Genomic DNA, 13,489 nt, shown 5'->3' on the forward strand with positions numbered 1-13,489 from the left:
GAGCAGTACTCACACTGTTTTCCTGATGAGTTTTAGGAACCACTGCTGTCTTGGAGCATCACTTCAGTAGCTCCCTTACAAACACCTTAGCTAGTAAGTTCATCTCCTAACAACTGAACCCTGCTTTTACCTCTGCCTTAACTGGAAGATGCATAGGAATCAGCATTTGATGGATTCAGTAACTAACCCATTATCGAGAGTAACAGAGGATATATGTCACTGGCTAAATTTTCACCAAGGAAATCAAACATTTTATATGAGTGTGTCCTTAGTGAGGAAGATGTTCTGCCTCAAATTAATCACATTCTACAATACATGTGATTTTAAAAAGCCATATTTAAATAGGATAGAATAACCTGTTTCAGGCAATGGAAAGGAGAAGAGCACCAAGGACACTTCAAAGCAGGCTGGTTTGTGCTAGGCTAACAATATTAGAGTGGTTTCCTACATCACTGAGCCATCACAGTGGCTGGAGGCAGTGGTACCCCTGCTTCTGCACAACCGTTCATTTTCAGATAAAAGAGTAGTGAATAACCAAATAGCACCAGAGTGAAAGAACAGTGATGGAAACAGATGAAAGAGCAGCGAATTCCTCCAGAGAACACAACAGGATGGAGGACATAGCTGTAAGAATATAAACATGATAATTATATCTGCCTTGAGTTACATGGTAATACACTACACCCCTTCCACAATACACATACACTGTCACTATAGTATATGATAAATACTTCTCAGGAACATGAGATATTGGGCTTTTTACTCAACTATTTTAAAATGCAGCCTGAGAAATGTAATTTTAAAATACGGTATGAAATGTGTCAAATATCGGAACATTAAGAAGCACACTGCAGGAGTGTGCATTTCATCATACATCACAGACTTTTGTTACCTCCTCAAGTCCCTTCTTCCAATCTCCTCTTGGACAAAAATACACCTGTCTGGCGGCACATAACAATACTTCAAATTTGAAGGGTAAGTTATTCTGAATTGTCCAAAAACTTTTCATTTTGATTATGACACAATTTTATGGAAAATAAACAAAGGACTAAAAATTTCCATCATTTGTGAACAAAGGAAAACAAATTCATCCTATAAGACCATACTGTAAAACGGTGGGGAAGGAGCAAAGTTTTCCTAACGAGAACCAGGGTATTTTGGTTGATCGGAGCCGAATCTGAAGTAACACTAAAGATAACTAAGAAAAACCTAAAATATATTTTATTCTGGCTGATTAATATGCTGTATTTATATAGATGAAATGAACTCTACTTCCATATTCAAAAGGCAGTGATTTCTAAAGAAGTTGATTTCAAAGTTATACAGTTTCATTCACAACTCTAGAGCAGATTAGATTATTTGATATCTTGTGGATACATTGAGACAAGATATAAGTGAGTGGGGCCGGCCCGGTGGCGCAGCGGTTAAGTTTGCACGTTCCGCTTCTCGGCAGCCCAGGGTTCGCTGGTTCGGATCCCGGGTGCGGACATGGCACTGCTTGGCAGCCATGCTGTGGTAGGCGTCCCACGTATAAACTAGAGGAAGATGGGCACGGATGTTAGCTCAGAGCCAGGCTTCCTCAGCAAAAAGAGGAGGACTGGCAGTAGTTAGCTCAGGGCTAATCTTCCTCAAAAAAAAAAAAAGATATAAGTGAGTATCTGCATGGTATAGTCAGAAAAGTATCCTAATGGTGTTTACCTGGATTCTTCTGAAAATGGCCCACATAAAAATTAGTTTAAATTACTTAATAATGTCTGTCCGAAGCTCTCAGGGGAAATATTTTTTGTTTTCCAATGTTCATATTTGGTACAAGCAAAAGATTTCATTACATTACATTCATTGATACAAAGGAGTGGGCAATACAATTTTTATTTAACTACATAAAAAGTATAGATTTAAAACCACCTATTCAGACTGGTACATTTACTCACATACATAGATGATCCTATAATTTATTTGGAAGATTAGGCATTACTAAATTTTAGTGATAGCCATTTCCTCCTGCCTACCACATATCTGGCCTGTCTCCACATTAAGGTAATGTAGGCCAAATTCTTTCATTCATTCACCATATGGTCGTTAAGTGTAAGGCACTATGTTAAGCAGCTCTGTAAGGGATACAGAAGTTTTAGTAAGATACACATCTTATACCCGACGCATAGTCTCTAATGTGGATTGTAATACAGGAACCCAAACAACTAATACATTGCCAAGATGTCCGGATAAAATTCAAGAGGAAAAGAAGAAACTGAGATTACTTCTGCTGGGGCCAAAGAAGGAGGAGCCAACTGAGGTAGGTTTTCAAAGAAAAGCAGGACTTGGATATGCCAAGACTGGGGAGGAGTCAAAGTGCAGGGTCCAACGTGGGAAAAGAACAAAGAGCTCTGTTTGTCTGGAACTTGAGTGTACATGGAGAAGAGTGTGTGTGAAGTCTGGAAGGAGAGATGTGGAGCCAGATCGTGAGACGTTAAGAATAACATCCTATTATAACCAAGGTTATCTCAATCAAAAATAAAAAAGAGTAACATCCTAAGAAGCTGTCAACTTAAAAGATGTATCAACATTTTTAGAAAAGCAAACCCAAGGTATAAATGGTGTAAATTAAAGCAATGATAGTAAAAAATACATTAAGTACGTATCATCTTTTGGCTTGTTGTCTTCCAACAGTCTTTTTGTGGGTTGACTACATTGCTATTTGCTTTTAAAGGAGACACATGTTAGAGGGTTCTGGGACCCAGGTTAACAACAAATTATATGGAAAACATTTCTATCTCACTTAAATTCATTTTGGTAAAAAAAAAATCAACTTAAACAAGAAAATAATTTTAGACTGATTTAATTCTACATATCAGAGATACATGTTCACTACCAATAAATCAAAGGCTAATCATGCAATGGATGTAAAGATCATGTCTAGGATTAGGTTGAATCATCTGAAACTGCCAATATTGGACTATGTTTGACACATAAAGAAACAGCAATTTCATATGCTTCATCCTAATAGCACTAGCCACACTCATGACAGCTTACTCAGCACTTTTGAGTCAGCTTTCAGCTCCCACTATACACTGGATGAGGAAAGTTACAGCTGCACAAGAGATTAATTGTGACACAAGGCTATCTGCATGCTAAGTCATGTTCTATTTTATAGGCTCAAACCAGAAAATGAAAGCTAGAGAGAAAGAGAATGACAAACAGAATGAAAAAATAGAAGGAGGAGGAGAAGCGGCACAATGACAAAAAGAACAGAAAGAGAGAACAAGAAAGAGATCATGGAGCAGTTGTCTTCTTTAAAAGAGAAGGAGAAATTGTGATCTTTAGGATTTTCATTGTGACTATGGAGAATGGATATAATTTTTTCCAACACATATAAATAAATGCTACTTACACAGTTCAAAGACTCACTAACATAATACAGGAGATTAACGTTTACTGAGTGCTTCCTATGTGCTATTAGGCACTTTACATTCTTTTCCATTAAATATGAATAAGAACATTTCAGTTATAAGATGAATAAGGTCTGAGGATCTAACGTATAACATGGTGACTATAGTTTATAACACTATTGTATAACTTAAATTTACTTAAAAAGTAGAACTTAAATGTTCTCAAAGAAAGAAAGGTAAATATGTGAGGTGATGGATGTGTTAATTAGATGGGAGGAATCCTCTCACAATGTATGCATATATCAAATCATCACATCGTACACTTTAAATATCTTACAATTTTATTTGTCAATTATACCTCAATAAGCTGCAAAAAACATAAAAAGAACATGAGGTTGGTGGTTTCATACCCATTTCTTAAAGGTGAGATTTTTGCCCTCATTCAAGGGCATCACAGCTATTAAGGACTGAGTTAAGATCTGAAGCCAGTTCTGACTCCAAGGCCTGCATTTTTCCTGCTTCTTCTAATGTGTATAATGCAATAAACTCTACTGTTGTACAAGAAATTTTTTTTATTTAAATGCTTGTCATTTTAATTCAGAGGCCTGAAAGATAAGATTAAAGAAAACATCTGCTGTATGATTTAAGTGTGTTGTAGCTGTGCAAGGAAAACTTAGCACAGAAAGGAATGGGGTACCATTTTATATGCTGAGAAACAATACAATGCACATTATATTTCAAGCAAAAAAAATTTTCAAAGATAAGTTGAAATTCAATTCAACAAATATTTGAGGTTCTATTGTGTGTCATACACCATGAAGAAAGATCAGCATAAAATTACAGTCCCATAATTAATTATCTGGTTAGAGACAGAGGTAAAAGTGGTGAAGATTCACCATTAATAAATGGAACTGGAAATATTCAGATACCCACCATTTTCACATGTACAGCAGAATCCTGATTAGGTATTTCTTGATTATCCAATCTTCTTGATTTTCCTAGGTGATGTCACAGTAAAAGAGAGAGAAAAAAGTACACGTGACACACATACATTTCAGGCTCTTCCTGTATGTTAATGATCTGCTAAGGTGGTACTTTTGGTTTGATTTAAATACAAAGTTATTGAAGGCATCTTTTTTCTTTCCTAAGAAGCTCAGCAAAGATTTTACTCTATCTCACAAAGTTTTGGGTTAAGAATTTTCTATGGAGGGAGCCGGCCCTGTGGCCAAGTGGTTAAGTTTGTGCGCTCCGCTTTGGAGGCCCAGGGTTTCACCAGTTCGAATCCTGGGCGCAGACATGGCACCCCTCGTCAAGCCATGCTGAGGGAGAATCCCACATGCCACATCTAGAAGGATCCACAACTAAAAATATACAACTATGTACCCAGGGGCTTTGGGGAAAAAAAGGAAAAATAAAATCTTCAAAAAGAAAAGAAAAGAATTTTCTATGGAGAATTTGCAGCTCTCCCATAAGAACTTATATGGTGTTAATAAGATTTGAATAAAGAGTTAAAGTGAAGTATATATTTGCAAGAAAATGCTTTATTGCACGAATATCTTATCACCATTTTCTCTACATGTAAAGATAGTTTGTGGGAAAATTATGCATTACTATTACTAAATCCATGAAGAAACATAAACAGAACGTAAGGAGAAACACAATACACAAAAGTCAAATTTATTCTTCAATTTTCTCATTTTAAAATCTTTAATTTTGTGAAATGATGTGATAAGACTGGAGTTGTGTCTGAATCTAGCATAGTGTCTGCCACGAAACAGGGATGCGATAGCGTTTGTTAACTGATTGATCATTTCAAGAGTTTGGGTGAAATTTATACGTATCTACTTGTTAAGCCAAAAGAAGCAGTTTTTAAAATATCTCATCATTATTCTAAATTTCTTTTGCTTTTGCAGTATGAATCTTAGCGAAAATTACTTATTTTTGCTCCTCCTGACTTGACTTTTACTTTATTCTAGGTTAAGTAAAATTTCACTATAATAAAAGCACTATTAAAAAGGACAACTTAGTTTACAGGGAAAAAAATCTGACTTTTTCTTAAACTCTAGTAAGAAAAGTTGGACATCAGATCTCTGTTCTTCATAATTAACTTGTGCTGTAGTAGACCTATAAAATTTTCTCAAATTCGAAAATCCACTTCTTCCTTTCCATTTTAAGTGTATAAAATTGGGAATGTCTTATAAAAAAGTATCCCCTCCACCTCCCAAAGGCTGTTTAGTAAGTTCACGGTCTTATAATTGATGGCATCATAGAGTTAAGTAAACAGTATTTCCAAATACTAAGATACCTCCAATTTTTCACATCTGAAAAATAATGTAGTATCTGCAGAAGCTTCTATCTATCTACACTCTATATAACTTATAAAACATTTGATCACCACCCTCAGAATGTAATTACAATGGTAGTTTGGGGGTTAGTCGTCTTTAGATGATTAGGGTCAATTTAAGTAACCTTTCCTTGGTCTCACTTCCTTCTTTCAGTCATGTACCTTAAAGAAGATGCCACAGAAGCTACCTGCAAGCCTGCTTCTTCACTTATAGAAACCAAAGCATACAATATTAAATGCTTAAAGCTTTTCTTTGATGTTTAACATCTGAAAGGGGGTGTAGATTTCTCGGAAGGCCTATTTAAATAGAACCATTTTATTAGCTTAAAAAAGAGGAAGGAGAATGTGGAAAAGTACAGTAGTGTTCACAAAAATACCACATACTTTGAAACATCTGAAAAACCCAAAGGAAAACAGAATTTAAGCAGTGACGAATACATTTTAATATCCGGGAATCTAAGATCTTTTTGTTACACACAGTCAGGCAGCTCGTTTAGTCTCCACCCCTCACTCCCAAGTATGACTCTTTTTGGAGCATTCATCTTTAGTAGAAAAAGAAAAGAAAGGAAAAAAAACACCAGTGTAAGTAGAGAAAAGAGTAATCATCTTTCTCATGGTCTCTTCATATTTTATTTAAACAAAAAACAAAGAGTGATCAGAAATTTGATAACAGCCAAACTGAGGACATTAGTTTTGATAAGTAAACCTAACAGTTTATGGATACTCTGCAAATTTCAACCGGAGATCTCTCATTCTTCCCAATCTTCACTGGCAACCTGACCAGAATTTATCCTTGTTCAAAGATAAACTCATGTAAAGTGACACTGCAGTCCTAATACAAAAGTCACCCCGGCGTCTCTCACTATAAAAGTGTAAAGACGAAGGCATAAATGTCAGCATTCTGGCACTATTCTAAGGAAGACACTGAAAATTAGGGCAGGGTATTTTTAAACCAATAGGCTTGTAAACCTATACTCGGTATATAAAGTTCTGGCTTACTGTGCCAACAGTCATCTGCTGCAGATGCTCCAGGAGAAGAGTTGTTGGAAAAACACATCAAGTGTAGAAGACACGTTCAAAAATAGAAAATAACTACCCTTGAACTATAAACTCTCTTCAAAGGAAGTTTTCTGAAGTTTCGAGTCTTTGGAATCTTTAAATGTGGACTGGAAAAAGTGGAAACTGGAAAAGAATTACTTTGTGTGCTCTCACTGTGAGGTTAATAAGGTCGCTACTGTAACAGTGTTCATGACAAGGAATATGTAGGACAAGGCTAAAGACTGAAGCAAGAGGTAAGAATTTCACTTGAATAGCAGAAACTTGATAAGTGAGTTTTAGCTATCGTGGTATTTCATTCTGAGATGATTAACTTTATCTTGAAAAGATATTTACAAATCAATGACTGAAAATTTCTGTGTCTACATGAAAAAAATCTACTTGCCTACATTATTAACTTAAAAATTTGTGATTCTGCTTTAATTTTGATACCTGTAGAAACATTTAAATTACACAATAAGGTAATGAAATTTTGAAGGGCAAACTGTATACTGCTTACATAAGAAAAGGCATGTATCCCATAACACAGACAGGGGATCAGCAACAGTGCTAAACATCCATAATGAATCTATTTGTACTGCACTCTTCCAGCAACCTATATTACTTGCCCTAAGTTTAGGTTTTTAATCATGATACTTTCTTAGGGTGATTAGCACATGTAAAAATCAAACTATAAATTCATTATTTCTATAGTATTGCAAATCAGTTTCTTAGGGCATTTAAATAGCGTTCCCTAATTAGATTTTCAAGGCAGGAGTGGAAAAAAAAAACTAGAAAGTGAAACTTTCTCGATACAGACATAAAGCAAAAATGAAACTGAATAGCTAATGATATGAGGGGGAAAGAAGGTAGAAGAAAATAAAAAATAGATTTCAAAGCCTATTTAAAAACTGGCAATTCACAGCAATTTTATTAAACAGTAAAACTTGGCTTCTCAGTCAGAATTTAATGGATTCTTGTGAAAATACACAATTTCAGAGCTTAGAATTTATTCATTTATCCCTACTCCCAGTGTCCTAATATCTAATAGTGTTTTTCAAGATGAATCAACCAAGGCCCATGGAAATTAAGTAATTTATACTGATTACCCTTAAGGCTCTCTGAATTCTTCTGCCCTTGAATTTGTCCTAGAACAAGACCATAGGTGGTAAGCAATATCCAGAGATGCAGGGCTTGGATATAGGCTGCCAATAAAACCCAAGTAAACTGCTTTAAGAAACGGTTTCCTGCATTCTCTAATTTTCCTGATTAAAAAAAAAAAAACTATAAAAAATAAGGTAAATTTAATTATTTAAATCTAAGTTAGCTGCAACATTCTAGGCTTTTATAGTCACGTATATGTTTGAATCTTAATTTTCAATACACAATTTGTTATAAGCCTTAGAGACAGTAATCCAGCTTTTATCAATTCATAAAACATACCAATATAATCCCATTCCATGATATGCTGGATAAAGCTCACATGCACAAAATAAAAATTAATCATCTTTATTACTAGCCATATATAACAGTTCCTAATCCTAGGGACACAAAGCATGTAGCTATCAGCAAAATCCAGTCACAGAGCAACTGAATGAACAACAAAATTGAATCTTACAGTGTTTTTTCCCCTTAAAAAGAGATTTCTGAGGGTACTCTGCTTTTTCTTAACATCTACAAGTAAAACAAGAAACTCTTAAAATTAGATCTTATAAATTGTAATTTCTGAGACCCAAGGCACTGCAAAGTTTTACATATTCCTATCTTTGCAAACTATAAAGTTTTGCAGTATACTAGATCACTCTATTTTTACTTCCTTAATCTGTATTTTTAAATGCCTAAAATTTCAACAAGATACTGAACCAAATAAGAACCAGATAAAATTAAACAACAGAAACTCATTTATTACATGAACTGTACACACTTACCCCGAAGGTAACCGGACGGGCTACACCAGCGAAAGAAAATTCTTCCTCTCTGAGAAGTACTTATATAGCACAAGGTGCAGCTGAGGGTGGCTGCAGAAGCCTTCGCTGAGCTTTATGCAAAACAGTCTTGTGACGCATTACTACACAGGGCTTTATTATGCTCCGGGTGACAGGCTTGCTAGCTCTGAGTTAGTCACCAGTCAGTCCGACAGAACATGATCAACTGAAATAATGTGACAGTTGAGAGAAGATAAATCTGTGCTATTAGAGCACTGGCAACTTGCTCCTCAATTTTAACACTTAAAAATACTCCCTTCCTCATCACATCTTTTGGTTGTCAGTAATCTTGTGGTAGGTGCACTTTCCTGTATATTCCATTTCAATACAAAGTAAAAAGGATTATGTTGTAGTTGCCAAGGGTTAGGGGAGGGGAGAATGGGGAGCTATTGCTCAACGGGTACAGAGTTTCAATTTGGAAGATGAAAAGAGTTCTGGGGGTAGATGGTGATGACGGTTGCACAACAATGTCAATGTACTTAAGGCCACCGAACTGTACACCTTAAGCAGAGTTAAAATGGTGAATTTTATGTTATGCATATTTTACCACAGTTTAAAAGAGGTTAGCTCATTTAAGACGTGAAAAAGACATGATGCGTGTAAGTAGTTAATAGAATGTTAATAGTCTTTATTGCAGGGCAGGGGAACTTAAAGTGGTTTTTGTTTTTCTTCCTATTTTCCTACACTGTAAATTTTAACAAGACTATGCATAGATTTGCTAGAAAATCTGAACACAAACAATGAAAACTAATTTTTATGGTTAAAAAATTGAACAAAGTTCCTTTCCTGCTGGAAACAACAGCAGTCAACTGTTGTGAAGAAAAATATTTTTAACTTTTAACGAGAACCAATCTTGCTTTTAACCTGAGTAGTAGGATTGCAATATGCTAATACCATGTGTCAGGGCCCGAGAGATAAGTTACGCTCTGGGCTCCGGGAAGCTTTATCACTAGGAACATGGCTAAGCTACACTTATGTAAATAAATTTTTCTATCAGCCTTCTCTCTTTCACGCTCAAGAGAAATCAAACCCACACAACGTTTCAGTGAGCAAACTTTGTGAAGCAGCATTCTCTATTAAAAACAACACAAAAAATTTACAAATTGCTTTTAAAAAAGGCCACTAACAAATTGTCCAAACTTGGTATCTCCCAAATGTTAAAAATTTGGCACTGCTATCTTATTTTAGTAAGATGAGAAGACTCACAAGAAAACATTCCTCTAAGAGGAAAATCTTTTATACCCTAGTAACGGAAGCTCAAGGGTAACGAGGTGATCCACTTTGAAAACACTTCTGTATTACGTATGAGCGTGATGACTTAACGTCCTGTAATATATTAACATATTAGCAATGAGAAGAATTTTAAAGACATCACTCTGAAAGATGACTCAAGATAAATCATCTTCGACAACAGCAACAAAGAATGCTGAAGTTATAGTTCCATAGCCTTTTTGGAGGGCTATTTAGAAATACTATTAAAGCCTTTAGAAACGTACATTTCCTCGGACACACCAATTTTATGTCCTAAGGAATTTATCCTAAGGAAATAAGGCAGTACACAAAGACTTAGTTTCACGGGTATACACTGCAGAGTTGTTTTATAATACTGGGAAACTGGAAACAACTTAAACACCCAATATCTAAGTGTTTATTAATACAGGAGAGGTAAATAAATTGTGGTATATGCATAAAATATAAAATTATACAGTTCTCAGAAATGATCATTATAAATAGCTAAAATTTACTGTATGTTTACTACGTGCTAGATACTTCTAAGCACTTGACACACCTCAACTCATGCAATACTTATAACCCTGGAAAGTATATGCTATTATTATCCTCATTTTACAGGTGAATAAATTAAAGCTTATAACTGGGAAGGAGCAGAAATGAATTCAAACTCAGGTCTCCCTGACTTCAGAATCCACGCCTGTAATTCACTGGGCAGCACTGCTCTGTGAGACCAACATATACAGATATATTGAGGTGTACGTGATCTACTACTGAGCGGGAGAGGCAGGATCATCAGCAGCACAATGACTTCCATCTTTGGACGCAATGACTGGCCCTGTTGCCTTGGAGTTTCCTTACTCGTCATAGAAACAGAAATCACTCCTATCAAGCCTAGTGCAGACCCTAGACCTAAAACTGACACGCCAAAGAACAGAGAACTTCTCACACAGGACTCAAATCTTTGGAAGATTCTTCTCTCCTTGTAACATTGAAACTGTCTGTCTTTATCAATGGAGAAGGAACTGTCCATTTGTGCTTCCGAGTAACTAGTTACAACTTTTTAGATACTGTCAATTATTTAATCAACTTGAAAAGCTAAAAATGCTCACTTCATATTCTGCCATCAAAAAGTTTCTCAAATTTTTGAATAATGAAAAAACAAGCCCACAGAAAATCAAGTCTATCATGTTAAACATTAATAATTTATTAATTGATGGACTCACTTTGACTTTAATCTTGGGCCAGGGAAGTAAAGGGAATAAACATATTACACATATTAATAGTCGTATGTGAAAGAAATCACTTCATAATCCCACATAAAACTTGTAGTAGGTATAGTTATTTCTCCACAATCCAATCTAAGACTTAACTACTAATTGGCAGTTTACCATAACCCAATTATCCTTCGTCCCTGGAATGTATTTTTCATCTTCAATCAGAACTTGACTGACACCCTAGGAAGTTATTCCAAACAGAACAATAAAGCCACATAAGGAAGACACTTCAGTAGGAGGTGAGATGCAATACTCTCCATAAGGACTCTTGCAAAACTTGTTCCTGCTAATTGCTGCATGACGTAACTAGAAATATGATTTTTTAAACATGCAAAACATCCACTTAGGTATTTGACTTCACTTAAAACTTCTCTGAAGACAACAGTCAACTGACTTCAACACTGCGACTGTTCAAAACAGAACTGAAACCAGGTGCTATGAATGTTTATATGAATACGGTTTAAATGTTTAAGGAGTGAAACCAGATGAAACAATGAATTATTATATTTTGGAAAAATGAATGACAAGTAAGATTTTCTCATAAGTTTCTTCTCATTTAAAATCATTCCAAAAACTTATCCTATTAGGTGACTATTAGTGAAGTTGATTGCTGCATTTAGGAATTTACACACCATATGCAAACTGAGGAAAAGCTATGGTTCTAATCCCAATGTATTTCTTAAAAACACTATGCAAGACTCTAGGATCGAGTAGCTTAATTTTCAGAAACTCAAATGAAGTTCTTGAACATAGTCTATATCCTTTTTATTTTCTTACTTTTAAATAAATTCTGTATTTTATACTCCTTTAGAGGAAATGACATTTATGTTACAATAGGAAGGTCAAGTTCAAGAAAATTGGATGTTAAGACAGTATCACAAATGAAGGGAGTCTTTGCTAGCTCTCCTCTCAAATGCACTAAGTTCTAACATTTCAAGACCCTTAGCACTGAAACTATTGTTCTATTTTATTATATCTGGAACTCTGTGTCTGCAATGGAACAAGAAGAAAAACTTTGTTTTAATTTTGGACTCCTTCCACATCACACAGTTGGTATTCTGTCTGTTGAAAAGAAACAGTATTGTTTAAGATTGTTATTTTTGTATGGTTACATTAAAAATGATTAAAAGGTATGCTATTTAAGCTTTTATTATTGGTGTATTACATCCAATACGTCTAAATGGAGAGTATAAAGATGGAACTTAGTACCCCCTCTTTTTGCTGTGCCAGAAAACTCATTTAAAGAATAATAAGGTAAGAAAACAATGAAAAAAATTATTTTGAAAGACACTCAAGTTCATAAACTAATAACTTGAAGCAAAGAATTATTTGAAATTATATGGAGCATCACTGGGAGATTAACTTGAGTTTTAGAAGTATACAAGTAGAGGGGCCAGCCCGGTGGTGCAGCGTTAGGTTCGCACGTTCCACTTCAGCAGCCCGGGGTTCGCTGGTTCAGATCCCAGGTGTGGACCTATGCACCGCCTGGCAAGCCATCCTGTGCCAGCATCCCACATACAAAGTGGAGGAAGATGGGCACGGATGTTAGCTCAGGGCCAGCTTTCCTCAGCAAAAAAGAAAAGAGGATTGGCAGCAGATGTTAGCTCAGGGCTAATCTTCCTCAAAAAAAAAAAAAAACAAATAAATAAAAGTATAGAAGTAGAAGAAGTCACAAAACATAGCCCTTTTTAAAAAAACTACTTTGAATATTAATAAACTCAACATAGCAAATGAAAGCACTTAATCTAACCTTAGAAAAGTTTTGATAACATATATTACATTCAACAATGGAATGTATGCTCATCAGCACAGAACTTATAAAAATAAGTTTATCAGAGAATGGCCTTTAAAAAGCCTTATGGTGAGGTTTTATACTGGTGAGATCTTTAAAACTTTTAAAGAACAGATAGCTCCCATGCTAAACTGTTTAACACCACATAAAAAGAAGTTAAGGTATCCAGTTCCATTTACGAAACCAACTAGTATAAAAACCCGGAAATAAAAGCCTGCCAATAATGGCACAAAAAGAGGAAACACACCTATTTTCACTTATGAATATAGATACAAACCCCCTAAATAATAAACTAGTATTAAACTAAATTCAATAGAACAATAATCATCTAACATGACTGAATCAAATATATTCCAAAAATCAATTAACAGTCACCACAGAGGAATGACAGGATCACAGGTGATTGTATTTTTTCTCCATTCTCTTTGGTATTTTCTATA

General features: G+C 35.2%; 1 protein-coding gene and 2 long non-coding RNA genes across 8 annotated transcripts in view; 2 read left to right on the forward strand and 1 right to left on the reverse strand.

Annotated features, from left to right (window-relative positions):
* NT5C3A (5'-nucleotidase, cytosolic IIIA) overlaps positions 1-13,489 on the reverse strand; it is a 52,008-nt gene that overhangs the window by 12,090 nt on the left and 26,429 nt on the right. Inside the window, exons 1-3 of one of the 6 annotated variants that reach the window (XM_070264810.1) lie at positions 8,694-8,725; positions 6,115-6,272; positions 4,320-4,384 (exon numbers count right to left, since the gene is read on the reverse strand). The exons of 1 other annotated variant lie outside the window; for it this stretch is intronic. In XM_070264810.1, the coding sequence (XP_070120911.1) occupies positions 4,320-4,384; positions 6,115-6,124 (75 nt within the window). In that variant the 5' untranslated portion in view covers positions 6,125-6,272; positions 8,694-8,725. Of the gene's footprint in view, positions 1-4,319; positions 4,385-6,114; positions 6,273-7,874; positions 7,965-8,693; positions 9,097-13,489 lie in introns of those variants that run through there. 4 more of the 6 variants (XM_005609290.4, XM_070264811.1, XM_005609289.4 and 1 more) reach the window with 4 other exon arrangements.
* Positions 2,187-3,952, forward strand: LOC138923798 (uncharacterized). Its single transcript, XR_011437924.1, has 2 exons — positions 2,187-2,293; positions 3,152-3,952. It is a non-coding gene; the product is annotated as an uncharacterized lncRNA (long non-coding RNA).
* LOC102149731 (uncharacterized) lies at positions 6,640-12,390 on the forward strand. The gene is made up of 2 exons (XR_290144.4): positions 6,640-7,022; positions 10,602-12,390. It is a non-coding gene; the product is annotated as an uncharacterized lncRNA (long non-coding RNA).

Source organism: Equus caballus, chromosome 4 (genome assembly GCF_041296265.1).
Source record: "Equus caballus isolate H_3958 breed thoroughbred chromosome 4, TB-T2T, whole genome shotgun sequence".
Classification (NCBI taxonomy): domain Eukaryota; kingdom Metazoa; phylum Chordata; class Mammalia; order Perissodactyla; family Equidae; genus Equus; species Equus caballus.